Here is a 20,266-nt window from a genome sequence, read left to right on the forward strand (position 1 = left end):
CAGGGCCCTTTTGAAAGGGAGCTCAATGAATGTGCACAGGTGGTGTTCTTAGTGGCTGCAGCTGAGGACGTGTCCTGTCAGAACCCCAAGGGCAGGCTGGTACAGATGCCTGAATACTAACCGTTATAGACAGGATGCATTGAGCAGAAGGAAGGCCCATCCTGTCTGCTGTAATGGTGAACATATTACAACAGGTCACATTCCAAAGCAAAAACGCCCAGAACAAAAAAGAAAGATGACTGTAAGCAGCGTTTAGAAACTAGCTTATCTGCAAGCATTTGCAGTTTCAAAGAAAAAAAGCAAAATGATTAATTTTTTCTGTGTAGTAATTGTTTTATCGGTAATCTAGATGTCATTTTTTTCCCCATGACAAATCAGATGGATGAAACCTTTGCTTTCTGGCAGGAATCTTAGCCAAATTTTTGATTCCCAAGACAGAACACCTGCCCTGTTTCCTTAAACCTTTACTATTTTAAAATATTTCTTTAGGGATGTAGTAAAAGTCTGCTTTCTTGGATGAAAAAAAAAGATTTTTTTATAGAAAACCTCAAAGTGTTCTGCATCTGTTGCTAGTATTCATAGTGATATTATGAGATTCTAATTTCCCCATTGTGTTTCCTCCCTTATGTTACCCTGAGGGCAGAACATTTATTTCAGTGATTCCAAAAGTGAATTACCAAAAACATGCAGAGCAATAGGTAAGCTCTCTACATACCAAAAAATTAATTTAACTATCTCATATAATAAACATTACTCAATTGTTTTTCTTAAATGTCCAACTGCATAACCACTTTTGCTATGTGTAGGTAACTAATTCTCGAGTAAAAGTGTAAATTATCAAAATTGTTATAAAGAACATTATAGACATTCCTCAAAACAATGAAACGACAGCAATTCTGCTGCCACTATACGCCCAAAGAAAGGAAAATTGAAAATTACAGAATATCTTATTCCCCATTGCAACACTACTCAGAACAGCCAAGATACACAACCAACCTAAGTGTTAAAAAAAAAAAAAGAAAACATGACACATATTCACAATAGAACCTTATTTATCCCTTAAAAGCTACTTAAGTCCTGTAATTTGTGGCAATAGAAGAGGGAACATTATGTTAATTGCAATAAGCCAGACACAGTACAGCAAATACATGGTGCCCTCATTCAAGTGTGAGAACACAAGAACTGATCTACTAAAAGTAGAAATTCTACATATGTAAGAGGTAGTAAAGGTTGATATGAGGGCGGGAAGATGGTGGCTAATGACTACAGAAGCTTAGATATGCAGGAGTAAATATTCCACAGCATGGTCCATTAGGTGCCAGTGATTGATAACACTGAACTGTGTTTTTCCAAACTTCAAAAGTTTCTTAATATCCTAACAAATAAAACATAAATGTTTAATGTGATGTGTACCAATGACCCTAACTGGATTACTACATAGTATAGGCATACATTGATATATATCAATGTTCCTATAAGTACGTGCAATGACTATGTGTCCATTTTTAGGTTTTTTTAAAATCTGTGTTCTCTTATTTCATAGTGTGTTCTCTTATTTCCTTCATCGCCTCCTGCTACTCCTAACAAACCCCAGGCAGGGAAACTTTACTTAGGACAGCTGCCCAAAGGAGGGATAGAGTAACAACCGTGACATCTAGAAGCATCCACATGGCAAAGTGGAGGGCTTCAGAGAAAGAGAGAAAAAGTCCAGAGTGCAGGAGAAAGTATATGGGGCTTTGGGCCACCATGTGAAAGAAAGAATTACAATAGAAGAAAAAGGAGGAAAACATTGGGTGGTGGTGGTGGTGGTGGTGCACACCCTTAACCCTAGCACTTGGGAGGCAGAGACAGGTGGATCTCTGTGAGTTTGAGGCCAGCCTGGTTCCAGGACAGACTCCAAAGCAACACAGAGAAACCCTGTCTTGGAAAAACCAAACAAACAAAGAAACAAAACGAGCAAAAAAGATAGGGGTGGGGAGGGGGAATCTCTACTTTCAGAGCTAGGACTGAAAAAAACCATACCACCCTAACAGAACCTTGGGGTGACTTTGTAATGACAGTCTAATTCAAAGTGTTTTTCAGTATGTATGGTGGAGAGAAACAAGTCTAGTTAATAATCTGCTTCAACAAGAGACAGCTTCTTATATTATCACAAACAAGATAGTTGTCCATTAATAAAAACCTTATTTTTAAATGCTGATAGAAATGTATGTGTTCTTCCATAAACAAAATGAATTACCTGAAAATAACAGATGTGACTTTGCTTGGGTAGAGGGCACTGTATGAAGTCATATCCCTGAGCCCCGACTGAGGGGCAGTCACCCTTCCTGGTCCCTTCTGGACACAACACTTGTTATTGGTCCCCAGTCCCATTTTCCTCCTAGATCGTCTTTCTAACTGGAGCTAAAACTATTGTCATGACTTCTTTTATGCATGTTTCTCCTGAAAAACCAGAGAAGAATTTAGTGATTTTACTTCTGTAGAGTTATAGTTAATCTTTAAATTGTCTTACCCTCCTTACCATCCTTCTGTTAGAATTGAACTCAGTAGTTCACTAATACTATGCTGGTGACATTGCTGATGAGAAAACACAAGTAAAATATGATGACTATTCCAAAGTCCTTGCGATGAATTAAGAGAAGTTTTGGCTTCTGGGGCACTGGCAGACTACCTACAAGTCAGTGGCATTTTCTCCTTTATCTTCATTCTTTTCCTGCCCTCCACCCTACTTGCTCCCACTTCTGCATGACGTGTAGCTTCTGTTTTGTAATCTATTACACGTCATCCTTTCACTTCAATGCACGACATCCTATCATTTTGATTTTAATTTAATCACTGACTTTGATTAAAAAAACAACATGTGCCTGGACCGTTTCTATGAGACAATACCATCACAGATACTATTTATTTCATTCAAAAAGGTCATTATCTTCCAAAGTTATGATTTGATAAAATTATTATTTATCATATTTATGGGATTTTATTACAGTATTAGCTTTAGCTGGTATTTACAATTTTGTTTACTGTAATCCAGGAAGATTGTAGAGTTTTGCTCCAATTAAAAGTGACCTTTCATGTCACTGTGGGGATGATCAATAAGACACTGCTTGGAATATTTGCTTATCATTTCCTTTTTGGATGCTGGTTTATAATTTCAGAAATAATATTGTTCTTAATATCCTGCTAATGTTTTATTCCTAATTATTTGTACTGGAGATCAGCTTGAACCCAAAGCATTGCACTGAAAATATTTATTTTAGAATATATGGGTTTAAATAAATCTATTGCCTTTGAACAGCTTGTAGAGCAGTAAAAGAGACAAATAGTCTTGTTCTTTAAAGCAATGGCATGTGACTGATTTATGCATGATTTGTATAGATGTCCAATCTTTACCAATAAGTTCTGTGTCTCATTCTGGAGTCAGATCCATAAATGTCAAGTAGAAAGCACTGCTATTCATTGATATTTCAGTTTATGGGCATAATCCACATGATAAAAGTTTCCATACAACTAGGAAAGTGATTTACCCATTTCTCTTCACAGAACACTAAATATCACTTCCTAAAGCAGTATTTAAAATGCTTAAGTTCATCGATGATGACATGACTTTTTCTGTCATAGATACTGGTTTTTAAGATCTAAAATTATGACATTTAAAGTCATTATTCATTCATTTCTCTCAAGACTAGTCAATCTTTAAAGCTCTGAGAATACAATTTGTATTTGTTGTATTCTAGCTCAGTTTCCCTTATTTGTGGAAAATAATATTTTCCATAATTCTAAATATAATGCAAGATTATTTCAGTAACCATTGAATACAAATGATCTTAAAATACTGTATATAAAAACAAATAATTTGTTTTGCACTTAATAACACCGTAGAGGTGCAAATACCATATACAGAATCCTTAATACATTTCTTCAGGCTACTTATGAATATGGTAATCTAATGCTCTGTATTATGCATGACTACAGAAAATGAATGGTGGCTTTGGACTTGAACCCCTGCAGTGGTATACAGGGTAGGTACACCTTTAGAAGCAGCCTAAGTTACTACTGCTTCTTCAACCCTTACGTGCCGGCTCTACTGAAATAGATGTGGTTGTCCTAGCATTCCATATCCCACACCTCCATCTGAACGGGAAGTTGTTCCTACTGAAATATCCTCCCGTTCTTGTCTCACTGCAACTTCTGCTTGGATTTTAACACTTGGCACAGGTGACACCTTCTCTGAAGTAGTCTGTGAACTTTCGACATAGAGTTGATCGCTTGCTTCTGACTTTGTTCTACATATACATCTACCAGCATGGGAGTAGCAACATGCTGTTTCTTAACCTTTCTGCCTCATCGATTAGACTAATATTTCTTCAAGGGAGGCAGAACCATACTTATCTTCATGTATCCGGTGCCGGGCATTGTGTCTGTCATAGAAAAGGTATTCAAAATGAATACAGGTTGAATGAATGAGTCTTCTTTCCATATTTGTCATGTATTTTTTAAATGAAAATACATATGCTGTTTCTGAGTGTCACAATAGCAGGATAACTGTAGCACTGATTAAGGAATGTTAGAGTTTGAGCCCTTGTTGTCCTCCAAAAACATCACCATGGGAAAGGCTTAGACCCTAGTAGGGTTTTCAGAGGTGTGAACCAAATGAAGATCCTATGTGTCACGCACATGATCTTCAAGATTTTTGGATCCAAGGCTCTTCCTCTACTTTCCTTTTCTCCCTGACCATAAGGTAGAAGGTATATGGTCTACCGTATATTCCCTTATATTCACAACTGGCATACCTAGTAGAGTCCTAAAAGCAAAAAATTGGCCTCATTGAGAACTGGTAACTTAACTTGTAAACCAAATAAACATCTTCTCTCGTTAAGTTGATTCTCTCTTATATTAAGATAATAGAGACCTAAGTGGACTAACTAGTCTTAACCAAGTACTTGCATGGCATTTCAGGCTCTCTACTTTCCTACTAGGAATTTTATTCTATAATACCATTTAACATAAGCCATGGGGAAGCAGTAATACACAGAGAGGCACTATCAAGAAATAGACCTGTATGAATGGTAAATGTGCATAGAACTGGCTAAATTCTACCACAAACATCAGCATCAGTATTATCATATTGTTGTTGATATATGTCAATTGTATATATTTTATACTTTCTACACTTATGTACTAGATCTAGTAATTCATGTATTTAAAAAACACATTGATTTTGAGTGCTTCGAAAATCTCGGCAATTTGACACATTATAGGACAAAATGATGTCTTAAATTAATACTGCTGTGTGGTATGGCTAATCCTGTCTGCATGAAGGATACATTTTAGAGTAAAAGGAATTAATCACTTATGATCAATATATTACCTTACTTATATGTATGATACATTTGATGTAGGATAAGTGCAACATCTCATGTTTATGCAAATAACAGGCCTTAACCATCTTTATTTTGACTTAGTGTTTTATGTTTTTTAATGCTGTTCCAAAAAACTGCAATATGAAGAAAAGCCACTTATTCTAATTCCAACTCAAAACATCTACAGTGTCAGTAAAGTTCAAATGCAAAATGCCTGCCATAGAAAAAATGTCTTTAGACACCAGATCTCCAGGTGCTAGGGGAGGTTGTGGAACCTGTAGGATGTGAAGCCTAGATGTTGAAAATTTATCAGTGTGACATGCCCAGCAACTTGTATCCACTTCTGACTCTGGGCTAGCTCTCTCCTGTCTGTTGCCATAACAACAGCTTATGTTTCCACCACCATGAAGCCCATGTGTCTCCCCCACCAGCATGACTGACTAAAAAAAGTAAAAAACATATAGGGTCAAAATGGATTTTTACACCTTCAAGTGACTTTTGCTACATATTTTGACACAGCAATAAGAAAAGCAACTAATTTAAAAGCGACCTTTCCTTCAGTTTGCAAATTCTCTTTATAAAAGGGGTAGCAATGTTAGCTGATAGCAAAGGAATTTTGTAAATGAACATAAGAAAATACAGGGAATAATTACACGAAAAATGTTGAATAACCAGACAAAATGAAAAAAATACTAAGAACATAAAACCTTTGAAGACTAAATTGTAAAAATAAAATAAAGTATAGAGGCTCTTAAGAGACCAATAAATAGGAAGGACATTGAATCCTAACCCTTCCAGAAACAAATCTTGACAAATGAATTTTCCAAAGTATTCAATGAGCTCATCCAAACCTTGTCAAACTCTTCCACAAACTTACATAGGAAGGGACACTTCCAAATTCACATAATGATACAAATATTATATTGCCAAAAAACACAACTCAAAAAAAGGAGATGACAGCCTAGATACAGGGAAGGAGGGCCTTGGTCCTGACTCAGTGCGATGTGACAGACTTTGTTGACTCCCCATGGGAGGCCTCACTCTCTCTGAGGAGTGGATGTAGGGTGGGGGGAACTGGGATTGGTTTGCAAAAAAACAAAGATTGTTTTAATAAAAATACATAAAAAAGAAAAGGAGATGAAAAGTAAATGTGATTGTTGAACAGAAAGGCAAAAATGTTCAACAAACCATTAAGGGATACATTTAACACTCTTTTAAGAGAGCTATATACAAGGACCAAATTAACTTTATTATATGCATGAAATGATGCTGTAATAAAATACACAGAACACATGTAACACCAATTTTTATCGAATGAATGACAACATAGTAATTTTAACAATGGATGCAAAAATGGCATTATTTCATCATAATTTAAAACTCAGCCAAGAAGGTGTGCAAGTAATTCATTGCCATCAAATAGAAGCTGTATGTGGAAGGCCCAGAGAGGTGTCTTATGGAAGAGTGAAAAACTGAAGGCAGTTAGTTCCTCTAAGATCAGGAAGAAGGCACGGAGTTATTCTTGTCACTTCTAATCAACATGATATTAGAGTCTTAGCCAGAGTAGCCAATGGTCAATATCCCCTGTGTGCCACAGCACAGAGGACCCTGTGGACCTAGCCAATTAACTGAACCAATCGCAAAAGGACACATATGGGTTATGTCACCTACATGACACATCTAAGATAGCCACTTTTAATGCAACAGTGCAATGGTGATTGCTGGGACAAATGAGAATCCGAAATGGCAATTACAAATCAGCCAACATAAAATTTCAGTTTCACAATGAAAGATAAGTATCTCTGTGTAACCGTCCTAGATGTCCTGGAACCCACTCTGTGAATCAAGTTGACCTTGAACCCACTGAGATCTGCCTGTCTATGCTTCTCCCACGTGCTAGGATTAAAGGTGTGTGCCACGACCACCCAGCTCACAAGAGTATATTCTAGAGCTTTATTCCATATATTTATGGGTACTGCACACTTATAAATTCACTAAAATGGTAAATATAATGATGTTTCTTCCAACATTAAAGGAAAAAAAAGGACTCTATGCAAATTCTGGCAAAAAATTCTTCATCTTATACATACATTTTTCAATTGAATTACTAGAATGTTTTGAAATTTTAAACAGTATTTATTAGATCAGACTGAATATTTGCCTTGTGAGAGTGGATGTCATTTGTATAAAAACAATGGCATATTTTGCTTGTTACTGTTTCGTTTTGTTTTGTTTACAGGTTTTCCTTTTATTGGAAATAGATATTTCCCAGACAATGCATTTTGCATAAGGTTTGTCCTCTCCCTGCTCCTCTAAGTCCTCCCAACCTCCCCTCCCATTTGGTTCCCTAACTTTTCTGTCTCTCTTTAGAAAACAAATAAGCATCTAAAGAACAAAAATAAAACGAGATAAAGAAAAGTCAAATAAATGAGAATAGAAGGAAACCTGTTTTACCTTTCCTAGAGAGAGCACAAATTACCTTTACCTGTGTACTCAAGGTGAAATCCTGCGGCCGAGACACTGATGTCTGACTGGAAGTTTAGGTACAGATTATTGGATGTACTGTTCAGAAGATGGGGTATTGTGGTCCCTGAAATGGCAATTCAGAAGATGGGTCAAGGATCATGGGGGAAAATCTCATGGCAGCAATAGAGAGAATAGGTAAACTGGGAACCAGACAACACATTGTAATTTAAAGGGTGAACTGTTCAAAAACATTTGGGAAAACTTGGCAGAACTATTTCCCCCTTGACCCCACTTTATTTCACTGTTCCTGTCTCCAGGAAGAAAGACCTGTGAAATGACTTCAGATAGCTCCCCCAAATTAGAAACAGATAAAAATAAACAGTGTGGTTAAAAGCTATTTTGAATTTCATGGAGATTTCTATATCATATGTGTGTACTGCAAATAAAGTTTATTTAAAATTTTTCATGTATTCTTTAAGCCGTTGTAATGTCAGACAATGCATTGGCTCAGAGCAGACATTCATGAATTCACCTTTATTAATGGAATGTATACATAATTCTGTACCAGGCTGAAAACTTGATACTTCATATTTTTATATGTATTTCTTACACTTTGATGGTATATTTTCTTTTCCAAAAAAAAGTTATGAAATTGTATTAGCATGTCCCTCAACAGATACATTATAATGGACTTCTGAACTTGTGAAGCAAATGAACCTTGCTCCATCCCATTATCGAATTTAAATGTATAAAGTACCTGACTGAACAAATTAGTTCCTGCCTATTTTAAGAATCCAAGCCAGTCTCAAATGACAAGCATTGAAAGTAACTGCCGTTTCTGTTTTGAGATAAAGTCCAAAGATCACGAGTGGTCAGTGCTGCAGATAGCCTGGGAACATTCATAATGACTTTATATTTGCTTCCTACAAGTGTGTGTAAGATATCCTGGGGACTGCCGGGAGATGAATCTCTTATAGACTGCACCTTGGTGTTTAGTTGTTCCCGACCTGACTCTCACAGAAGCAGGAGGTAAACAGGCACCAGAAAGGTAAAAAATATCTGCCTTAGGTCTTCTCGGATCTTAGTAATTAAGAACTCTCCATTGCTGGATTCTCTCCAGCTGAGCCCTGCTCTCAACCTAACTGTAGTTGGACAACCTCTGGCAGTTTAATCTCTGCAAATTTCAATCAATACTGAGTCCCATGGAGGGCTGGAATTACGGGGTGTCAGACAAGTTAGTCAGTGTCACACACAGCTAGTGTGAAGATTGACAGTGGCCTCCCCTTTAGTCACCTTTCTCATCGGTATACCTAGTAGCAGTGATGCCGCCCTTAAAGCATACATGCATATATATGCACAAAGATTTATAAATTGCTCTTCTCGCTGAATCTGTATCTACCATGCTCTTTATGCTTAAGCCACGTCACTTCCGCCCTCGGTAATGACTTCCTTTGTTCATCAGTGATCCTGAGTAACAGCTTATCTACCATTTAAAGACCTCCCTAAAGGTGTAAAGCCATTCATCCTTATTTCGATACATTATCTAAAGTAAGGTCACCATTTAGCAATGTGTGTATGTATCCTTCTAGAACTTTTAAAACATAACTAGTAAAAAATTCCAAAAGAAAACTCTTACTTCTCCCACTACGTGATGGAAGAGACTCAGAATCTGACACATATCATCTTTAGAACCTTAGCAAATCTCACAGAAGATTTTTAAAACCATCCAACGTCTTAAATAACATGGTGGGCTATTTCATTTTGTGTCTCCCTCTAGTATGATTTTGTATAGATATATTAGTTCTATAAAACTGTATTCATTGCAGAGAAGTGATTTTATGTTTTCTTTATGATCATTTAACAGTACTTTATGGCATCTGTCATGTTACTCAGTCTGAAGTTACTTTAATGTCAGCACTATATTCCACTGGATGAAAATATCATAATTAACAAAAGTATAGCCATGTTTTTAATCACTTTTATTGTCTTTATCCTAATTTTTAAGACTAGGGTGCACATAGTATCAATGAATCATAACTGTTTACCTTAAAAAATCAATAAATATTGCCAAAATACAATCAGCATGCTGGAAATTTTAAATGGGCACGCTACCACAACTTTTAGTATTTTAAAACCTCTTTTAACTTTAATTCACTCTGTTTGGCTCAAAATTACATCTGAAGGAATTTGTAGGAATTCTTTTCATTCTTGCTCTGTATTGCTGATCATATTTTCATTTCTTATGGTCTAAGATTCCTCTTGTACCTGAATAACTTCCAAGTCTTGGTGCGTTGTTGTCTCCCCCATCGTAAAAGTCCAGAGAATCCCAGTTATGTTCTGTAGCAAAGCTCACAACTTGGACCTATGAAATAAAAATTTCTGATGAGAATTAATATAGCTAACCAGATATGAGTCCAGAGGTCCTCACTAGAAGAGAGAAGTCAGCATTGTGGGCTCTGATAGATGACTCAATAAAACTGATCTTGGACATTCGTGGTATTTGTCTCCATGAAGTGATTTGCATGACAGAAGCATGATGGATATAACAGGGAAGCCACTTGTCGCCAGCTCAGAACAGATCTTTATTGAACACCTTTGGGTTACAGTGTTAGGAATTCAAACTCACGTTCCAAGCAATAAGCTAACACTCATGCTTTGCAATACAGCACTTCTGAATTTGGTCATTGCTTTGGTGCTAGAAAAGAAACAGACTTGTGCTTCACAAGCAGAGGACTTTGTGATAAAATGTCAGTAGGCTTATCCTTGAATTTGCATCCATATATAAAAACCATTTGCTTTTTTTCCTTAATGTTTACAGACAGCTGCAAACAATATTTTATGACAGATTCATATGGATCTTCCAAAGCTTATTTTTATTAATGTGACCATAATCGTGAAGTCACCTTGAAATTCCCTCAAGTGGAGAAGGCAAATACTGGGCTACAATTCTGTGTCTATTAAATTTATTTAAAGAAAGAGACATGTGCTACTTTGTTGTACCTCACTTGGCACAGTATGAAGTTTCCAGGAACCCACCGAACTCACAACTGTGGATTCCATTCTGCTCTACAGAGACTGTCTCAAAGCTTTGAAGGAAGACAGGAAGAAATGTACTAGAATCCAGTCGTCTTCCTTCCTTATCTGGGGTCTGCTTTTAGTCTAAGCAACTCGTTTGCTCCATAGTTACAGTTGCATTCATTAAATAGTTCTTTTCTGCAAAACAACCCCCCTCCCTGTCATTCTCCTAGTCAAGTGGAGGCTGGCACTGCTGTACCAGGGGTGACTGCCACATGGCAGGAGATATCCTGCCCTGCATGACTGGCACCTGATCTAATGCACTGTTCCAGAAGAGCGAGAATTAAAGCTCCAACCACCACTTCCTTAAACAGTAATTTACTCCTGATGCTTGTCTGAACTTTTCTCCATGAAAAGGATTTCTGTGAGTAACATATATGCATATATATGTATATATATATGCTACAATATATATAGTATGCAATATATATAATGCATGTTGTACTGAGCTAAAAATGCCTTGTAAAGATACATGCGGGAGTTGACTCTTGATCTGAGTTCAAGGTAATGAGAAGCTCGCAAAGGCAGGAAATTATTGAGTGTGAGATACTGCAGATGAGTCATCTCATGAACCGGACCTAGTGAACGATCAGTAATCGGATTTAGACACAGTGGAGAGGGTATTTATGTCAGAGGAAACGAGAATGGCCCACTAGAAGCAACACAGCAGGGAGTGAAGCTTAAGGAGGAACACAGAGAACACAAGCCAGGGTCCCTGGGTGTGAAAGGGCCTGGCAACCTGTATCTACACAAGTTTCCAAGCCCAGAGATGCTGGTCATCTCTCTGTGCTTCAAACTGCCCACAGACGTTACCGCGAATGAGTTGTCTAATTTACAGATTTACGAAAAATTAAGCTAGACAATGGGTATCAAAAGCTTAATGTGTACCATAAATGGAAAACTCAGAATCTTAACTGAGAAAGGTAGGGAGGAAGAGAGCGAGTCATTAAAAGCTACACACTAGCAAAATAACTGTGCAGTTGAAAGTATAATTATGCCTTTGGTTTTCTATGAAAGGATTGCAGAGTGGGGGGGTGGGGGCTAAAATCAAGCCCTCACCCTTCAAGTCCAGAACTGAATGGAATGGAGGAAGTGAGATCGGAAAAGAGGAGTGGTGTACACCGGATGCAGAAGAGGTCCAGAGAAACCCTCCAGTGTCACGTGTGCTTACATGGGATGGAAACCAGAGACTGCGACAAATTATTCAAGAACACTTCCTGTTACCGCCCCCCCTCCAAGTTTCTCAGAACAGAGAAGCAGACGAAAAAAATATAAGCATCGTCGGGAATGCTGACTACAAGTAGAAGAGGATAAAGAGTTGTTTAACTCTGGCTTTGTATATCCCAGAAACAAGAGATCCTGATCCCTGGAACTTATAAATATTACCTTATGTACGTGTTGGCAAAAGGGTGTGTGTGCATCTTTTGGATGTGGGACTAAACGGTAAACCTTGAGATACAAAGGGGGAAAAAACCTACTGAAACAAATTTTAAAGTGGATGAGAGAGCAAAGTGTCCCCAAAGGCTGGGATTAGACTATGGTGACCAGAAACCAAGGGATGTGTGTTGCCCTTCAGTGCTGGAGACAGTAGGAGGAGAACTCCCCCAGAGACCTGGAATAGGAGAGGATCTACTGGTAGTTTGATGTTTGTATACTGAAGCAAGATTGGGATCCGCACTTCTAGTTCATTGAGAAAATAATATTTAAGTGGTTAAATAGCTAAATGGTTTACGGGTGATCTGCTATGGTATTTGTAGAAATGTGATACAATCTGTCACTGGGATTCTAGGCACATATAGCTTGATGTAATAAAACTATAGTAGGCAGGAGATGAAATGGCCAGAAAAAAATTAGCAGGCCATGTTCTCTTTTGATATGCAAATAAATGCCTGAGAATCTACAATGACACCAAGTCAAATTGGAGACAATACAAAATTAAGGCACTTGACTCTGCCTCATGAGAAGTTTGCATTGGGTAAACTGTCCACTATTGCAGCAGGTTAGCTGTTTGATGGAGTATGCTGGATAGTTTTACGTTAACTTAAAACAAGCTACAATCATCTAAAAGGAGGGAACCTCAATGAAGAAAATGCCTCCATAGTGTCAGGGTATAGGAAAGCATGTAAGGCATTTTATTAATTAGTGATAGATGAGGAAGGGTCCAGCTCATTGTGGTTGGGCCATCCCTTGGCTGGCAGTCCTGGGTTCTATGAAGAAGCAAGCTGAGCAAGCCATAGGGAGCAAGCCAGTCAGCAGCATCCTTTCATGTCATTTCCATCAGCTCCTGCCTCTAGGTTCCTGCCCTGTTTGAGTTCCTGTTCTGACTTCCTCTGATGGTGAACAGTAATGTGGAAATATGAGCTAAATAAACCCTTTCCTTCCCAAGTTGATTTTGGTCACAGTGTTTCATCACAGCAATGGAAACACTAACACATGCAGTATGTTTCTAATTACAATAACCATGTGTTTATCAGATAAAAAAAACAAATATCACTTTCCTCTGGAATCACAAGAACTTAGGAAACTCATGTTAATAATTATGTGACTAATATTTCCCCATAATTTCATTAATATATCTTTTCTTGTTAAATATAGTTCTTTGGGAGTTCTCCGTGGTAGACTCTGATAAAATAAAGGGAGAAACAAAGAAATCTATTGCTCCCCACATGTTTATCACATTATATTAATAAGACAAACTAATCTTTATATTGATGTTTTTCCAAAGGCCCTCAATCATAAATTATTGTCTGGTTTTCTTTTCCAATTTTCTCTACCAAGGGATAACTTATTTCAACCCAAATCTGATTGGTTAAATATTCATATAGTTCTTAAGGCATACACATTTAGTTCCATATCCCCCAAATTAAATGTTGCTTAAACCTCTATGTCATTTATAGAACAGTAAGTCATAAGAGGTGCATTAAATACCTGTTTATCATGAAGGTTTTTATTTAGAGATATGTCCTAAACTAGCATCAATATGGGGAGTTATATTTCAAGGTGCTAAACAGCCCTTTAGAATATTTAAGATTTCGCCGGGCGGTGGTGGCGCACGCCTTTAATCCCAGCACTCGGGAGGCAGAGGCAGGCGGATCTCTGTGAGTTCGAGGCCAGGCTGGACCGACAGCCTCCAAAACAATACAGAGAAACCCTGTCTCGTAAATACCAAAAAAAAAAAAAAAAAAGAATATTTAAGATTTCAATATATATGACACACCATGAGACTGCTAAACAGTCCGCTAAAGTCGACTTCTGTTTTTGAGTGGACCCATTAAATAAAGCGCTTCCTAAGTAAAGAATTTGTGTTGGCACTGACGTGTAGAGTTTTGAGGGTGTTTGCCTGACACGAATGACACATAACAGTTTTACTGCAGATATCTCATTAGCTCATTATGTACTGCTAAGTCTCCAGAGCATTCCACATCCACTGCTTGAGGAGGTGTCCATTGATTTTCTTGAAAATTATTGACTGAGTTTGCAGTGCCAGGTCCTGCAGTAGCTGCTGGAACAGTCTTGGCCACTGCCCTCGAGAGCTTACAGACAATTAGCAGATAACAGAAAAGTCTGATTGGGTTAGAATAAAAACACATAAGAGGGCACTTAACCCTTTTATCTAGGTCATAGAAGGCTCATCAAAGAAATATATTTTGGACAGAAACGAGAGTAAGGAGAGGGCAGATCAGGAGAGATACTGGGTACTGTCAAAGACAGGAGACAATATTCCCAGTGTCCACAGGAAACTGGATGCCATGCGGTTACAGAGATGGGAAGTTGCGGACATAACAAACTTCACAAAATGAGAACGGAGGACAGCTGGAACACCTGCTGTGGAGGATTTAAAATGGTGATGAAATGTGAGCACTGAGAGGAAGAAAGTGATAGTATGCAGTTTGATTTTTCAGGAGGTATTCGTTGGTTGGTTGGTTGATTTGGTATTCACTTTGTCTGGAAGAGACAGAAAAGAATGTGTCTAAGACAAGGATGAGCGTCACTTGATCTTTTGTGGTAAAAGGACAAATGGAAAGAAATAGAGACCTGCAAAAGACAGCCCTGCCTGGCCCAGTTTACTATACACAATAATAGACAAAATGAAAGTCAAGACTTCTGGCTGGAAAGCTGAATGGGGTTGGGGACTTCCTTATACAGAGGATGACAGAGAGAATGAGAGAAGATCGAGCCATCCTGAGAGAAATAAAGATGGGGGAATTATCTTATGAAAAAAATCATAAAGTTACTATTGGATAGCCTAACAATAAGCTTAGCTGAAAACATGAAGCTGCTAGTTTAGACAGTCTAAAGCTGAGGTTAGAGATGTGTGATTCCTATATTTGTCCAAACACTATCAATTGTGTCCATCATACAAAAAAAGGGGGGTGAGCTTTCGGTTTCATTTGTTGTTGCTATTTGCTTTTGTTCTTGTAACCTGTTATCATTTGAGGCTCTCTTATCTCTCAAAAGTTACTGAGACCACAGAAGCAAAGACTCTGCAAAGAGGGTGAAATAACCTAAAATACATGTGCCTCGGACCCTAAGGAACATTAGAACAGGTGAGGGGACGTTATTAAAGTCCACAATAATGTTGCTGTAAGAACTAAGGAGGGAAGGAGTGCTTCCAGATCCGCAGGAGAATCTGCAGGCTTACAATGTGTTGTCTCAATGCACAGCTGAACAATGCTAAGGACTGAATCATGCAGGTGCTCATGGGAGAGCGGCGTGACTGGAACCATGAGGTACTATAGCCCCACTCCCAAAACAGAACACGATGGTAGAAAAAAATACGAGTTTTCAAGATTATCATTTTATGAGGGGATCAAAATGAATAAGCTGATAGCATATAACTACTAATCAAGGACATCCTTCATAACCTTATTAATTAATGAGTGGATAAAAGTTCTGTGTGATTCTCATCTCTGAGTACAACCTAGGGGATGAAGAATCCTGATGTCTTTGTTGAGTCTCTAGTTTTTTTCTCCAATGTGTTTGGCAGAAATCCAGAAAAGGCTCATGAGAGTAAGAAGGTATAAATGCCTTAAAGAGGGCATAGGCATAATAGAATGCACGTGGCATGATATTAACTTAGAAGAGAGGAGATTTGCTGTGGGTTAAAAGTGTAATTAGGAAAGGGTAGAGGGTAAGCTAACTAAAACTAAAGACGTTAATTTAAAAAAAACTATGAAAAACCACTCCTTTGTAAGCTAATTTTCTGTGCATTTATGGCTATATATGCAATCAAAGGCATTCAGCCTGTGAGAACAATACTGCCCCCAGAAAACACGAGTTATTAAATCAAAATCTCAGAACCAGCTATGGGACACCACCCTCTGATTACTAATCATGGAGGCCCACTGCCTTGGCCCCTCCTAACAGCACAGGTCATTGCCAGGGTGCGTGATTAATCACAGAATTAGATGGTCCAACCCTCTATCAAAAGACACCGCAGGCTTTGGCTCCTAGGACATAGAGGAAATCAATCTCAAACTAACTAGTAAACTTCCGTCCCGCTGGGTAGCTTTCATAGTACTGGAACGTGCCATGCAGGGCCCTGGATGCTGAAAAGTCATCATTTGTCTTACTCAGCACTGTATTCTGCATGCTACAGTACCAACCAGAATGAAATGGTGTGCCCACTGCTGCAATATTGGCATGGTAGTGAGTGGGTAATCTACTATTTCCTGATAGGATTGGAGGCCTGTCCCTGGGAGAGAGTTTGTGCCTGATGCTGTGAAACCGGTCAAAAGCTCAGGGGAGGGGAGGTCAATGGTCCTGGTGGGAACCTATTCCTGTTGTTCTACTAAATGCTCATGCTGTCTAGCTGCCTTCTAAATAACTATCTTTATGCCCATATGTTTCTGCTGCTCTCGACTGTGCTCAAAGCATCCTGGTTTTACAGTGGGTACCGATTCATAAAGAGACTTTACCTCTGGTTGAAGAGCTACAAAGCGGTGGTTTTGAATGAATGTAGATGGGACATGTATTTCAACTGCACCCCCAAAGCTCGGCGGACATTTCAAAAGCTCTGGTAAAATAAATGCAAATGACGGAGCATGGGGAAGAGCCCTGTGACTTGATACCTTGTGGACACGGTGGAGACATCACCACATTTATAAACTCGAAGCAGCCACAGTTACCCTGCATGAGATCTATAAAACGACCAAGACACTCAAGACTGTAATGCCAATGGGGTGACTCCTGAGGCTCCATCCCAGGCTCAAAGTTATTAGAAACACATGGCTACTAAGAAAACAAGAGTCAGTTTTTCCTTAGGGGTGTGATGGCCAGTAGGTTGCCTATGCTCTAGTGGATGCTTCCATGCCTTTAATCTTTTTAAAAATCATGTTGTTTGTGTGTTTATTTATTATTATTTTCTGGGTGTGTGAGAGCATGTGCATGCACATGCGTCAGTATGTTCATGTGTGTGTGTGTGTGTGTGTGTGTGCTGAAACTTTGATAGAGTTACAGTGTATACATAGCAACCATAAAATTCCCTGTAATGACTGGTTATCTCCTTCCTCCATGTAAGCAGGTTAACCTGTTGAACCATCTAACAACCTTGAATTTTGTAGTCTATAAATATAAATTTTCATTTTGTGTCACTTATTGTAATGTCTTATTACTAATAACCACTGTCTGGGTCTTTCTTAGATTGTCCTCCCAGTTTCCTGTAGTGAAATTTTGGTCTTCAACAGCAATGGTTCAGAAACATCCTTGGGAGGTGATTGCATCTTGAGTTCACCAAACTCTTCAATTGACTAATCTCTTTAAGGTTAATAAGTCATTGGACTATTCAGATGGAGTAAGTTACTGGAGGTATGCCTGTGAATAATTTAGTTTTACCTTTAGCATCTTCTTTTCTCTGATGGGTATAATCTTGTCCAGGGGTGGCCAAACTAAACCTCTGGTATGCACACCCCTTGAGCTATCCTACCTCATGATTCAGTTGTGTGTGGCAGACCTTTGCTTGTGTGTTTGTGCTTTTATTGTTGTGTGTCTTCTTGCAAACTGGATTGGGCTTTCTTTCCAGGTAAAAAATTTCGGGGTAGAAAATTATAAATATATTTCTGTTAAACTTAGTGATGCCAATCCAAACCACTTGCTAAACTTTAAAACATAATATGCATTCTGTGATTTCTGAAAATCTTAATTCCAAATATGAAAGGAAAAAATAAGAAAAATAAATAACTGTTCTTACTTGAATGCCAGCTCCCTCTGGTACTGTGATCTTCCAAACACAATTCAAATTGTTGTCATAAGGCTCAGGATATCCAGGAGACAAAATAGTCCCTTTGCGCTTAGTTAAAATTCCTCCACAGGGTACTGAAAGTAAAACAGCATGGAAGTCAGTTAATTCTAGTGCAAAGGATTAAAATAAGACAAAGGTCAGAGAGAAAGTCTGAAACACACAGCAGTCTTATAAACAAAACCACATCCCATTACGTGTTAAGACTCCAAGCATACCACAAAAGTACCTACAGAAATGAGTTATACAGCATTGTTGGAAAATATATAAAAATCACACAATTATGATTATCCTTTTAGCTATTATCCTTTAAAATTCATTAACTGTATTTCTCACACACAAAATACAATAAATAAAATAAATCAATGATTACATACAAATAAAGGTAGTTTTTAAATTACTACCAGAAGCTATTTGGCACCTCTTTTATTATTCTTTGAGGAATAATGGGATCTCTTGAAAACAAATATTGATTCTTGTGATAATTATATGAAAACATTCCTTTAGTCTACTCCATATCACAGGACTTCTAATCACTACTGTGTTTAAATGCATTCAAGTCTCCGAATGTCCAAGCTAGCTATAAATGTTTCTTTTTCATCCTGTAACTGAGGAAACAGAGTCATTAAGAAGTTAAAAAGATCTCACAGTAACGGATGAACCTGGGGGGTTTGCATTCAGAGGTTTGGATCCAAAGTCCATGTTCCTCACTGGAGGAAGATGCTTCATGTGGTTATCAGTCTAACTCCTACAACAGAGAACCAATATGCTCTACATTCTTCCCTTTAAACCTACACTGAGGTCAGTTGAGGTTCCAAGCTCTTTTAGAATGTATTAGATTTGTTCATTTATTCATTTAGATCTGTGTCGGTGAGAGTATACACGTGTGTATAGATGCCCTCAGATTCCAGAAGATGGTGCCAGATCCCTTGGACCTGAAGTCACAGGTGTTTGTAAGTGTGTCCTGCTAGAGCAGCAAGCATTCTTAACTACTGCATTTATGTGGAGACTTCATCTGTAGTTTTCTTATACTAAAATGCCAGGGTTAAAGGAAAATTCAATTAAATTGGTCAGGAAGTATTTTGTAGCTTTAACAATATCAACAACTTTTATGTAGGGCTCAAAAATATCCTGGAAGGACTGGAAAAGGAGTCATAAAATATTTGCTCCAAAATCAAATTATAGATAGATGACAGATGATAGACAGATAGATAGACAGACAGACAGATAGATGGATGATAGATAAAAAGGAAAGAAGGAGGATAATGGCTCACAAAGTCCTTTCGTGTCCTTGGATGAATTAAAACACTACATTTCTTCTCTTACATCTTTATACTACACAGCCAAATTCTCATTTTCTTTGCCTGACATATTACATTAATCATAACTAAGACTTCACTGTATAATTTATATATAATACATACTTCCAAGTTTCTGTCAAAATGATCTTTCTAAAGTTATAAAATGACATGTTACTTCTGCATGGGAAAAAAGAAAACATATAAATACACTCCATTTCATTAGCCTATTTCTCTCTAATTAATCACCATCTGTCAGTGACTACATTTACTTCCCTATCTTTTGCAAATACCAAGTGTTTATCACAGACCCTACACTCCTCCTCCAATAGCTCTAATATGAATGTTATCCATTGTGAATCTCAAAATTCCTATGTCCAAACAATACCATTTAAACCATTCTCTCCTTCATCTCAGTGGATGTTACCACCACTCCCCGCTATTCTTGTGTCATAAAACTAAGGTTCTTGGTTTCTCCTTCTTGCTATCACATTTTCTATTTCTATCCACATTCAGTCTCCCAAATGCTGTTAATTCTCCTTTACAAAGTATGTGTTTGGCCTAGAGGCATGTCTCAACCAGAAAGGGCTGAGGACCTCAGTGAAAGCCTGATGGCCTGAACCCAAGCTGAAACAGCTCAGAAGAACCAGCCTACGTGTGCAGTTCCCGCATCCCACCACCAGGGCGTGGGGCAGACGCAGGAAAACGGGGCTGAGGCTCATGGGACTGAAGTGTGCAGAGCAGTGACAGGAACAGAAGAGATACTGCTTCAAGAAGGTTCAAGTCGAGAAGAGACCCCTACAGACATCCTCTCAACCTCCACACAG

The 20,266-nt window shown here is 38.1% G+C and overlaps 1 protein-coding gene across 5 annotated transcripts in view; it reads right to left on the minus strand.

Moving 5' to 3' along the window:
- Csmd3 (CUB and Sushi multiple domains 3) overlaps positions 1-20,266 on the minus strand; it is a 1,035,998-nt gene that overhangs the window by 115,500 nt on the left and 900,232 nt on the right. For all 5 annotated transcript variants that reach the window (XM_040730388.1, XM_040730387.1, XM_040730386.1 and 2 more), the window contains 3 exons: positions 18,094-18,218; positions 10,095-10,191; positions 7,849-7,953 (listed from right to left, as the gene is read on the minus strand). In XM_040730388.1, the coding sequence (XP_040586322.1) occupies positions 7,849-7,953; positions 10,095-10,191; positions 18,094-18,218 (327 nt within the window). The remainder of the gene's footprint in view (positions 1-7,848; positions 7,954-10,094; positions 10,192-18,093; positions 18,219-20,266) is intronic.

Source organism: Mesocricetus auratus, unplaced genomic scaffold, assembly GCF_017639785.1.
Source record: "Mesocricetus auratus isolate SY011 unplaced genomic scaffold, BCM_Maur_2.0 Super-Scaffold_100023, whole genome shotgun sequence".
Classification (NCBI taxonomy): domain Eukaryota; kingdom Metazoa; phylum Chordata; class Mammalia; order Rodentia; family Cricetidae; genus Mesocricetus; species Mesocricetus auratus.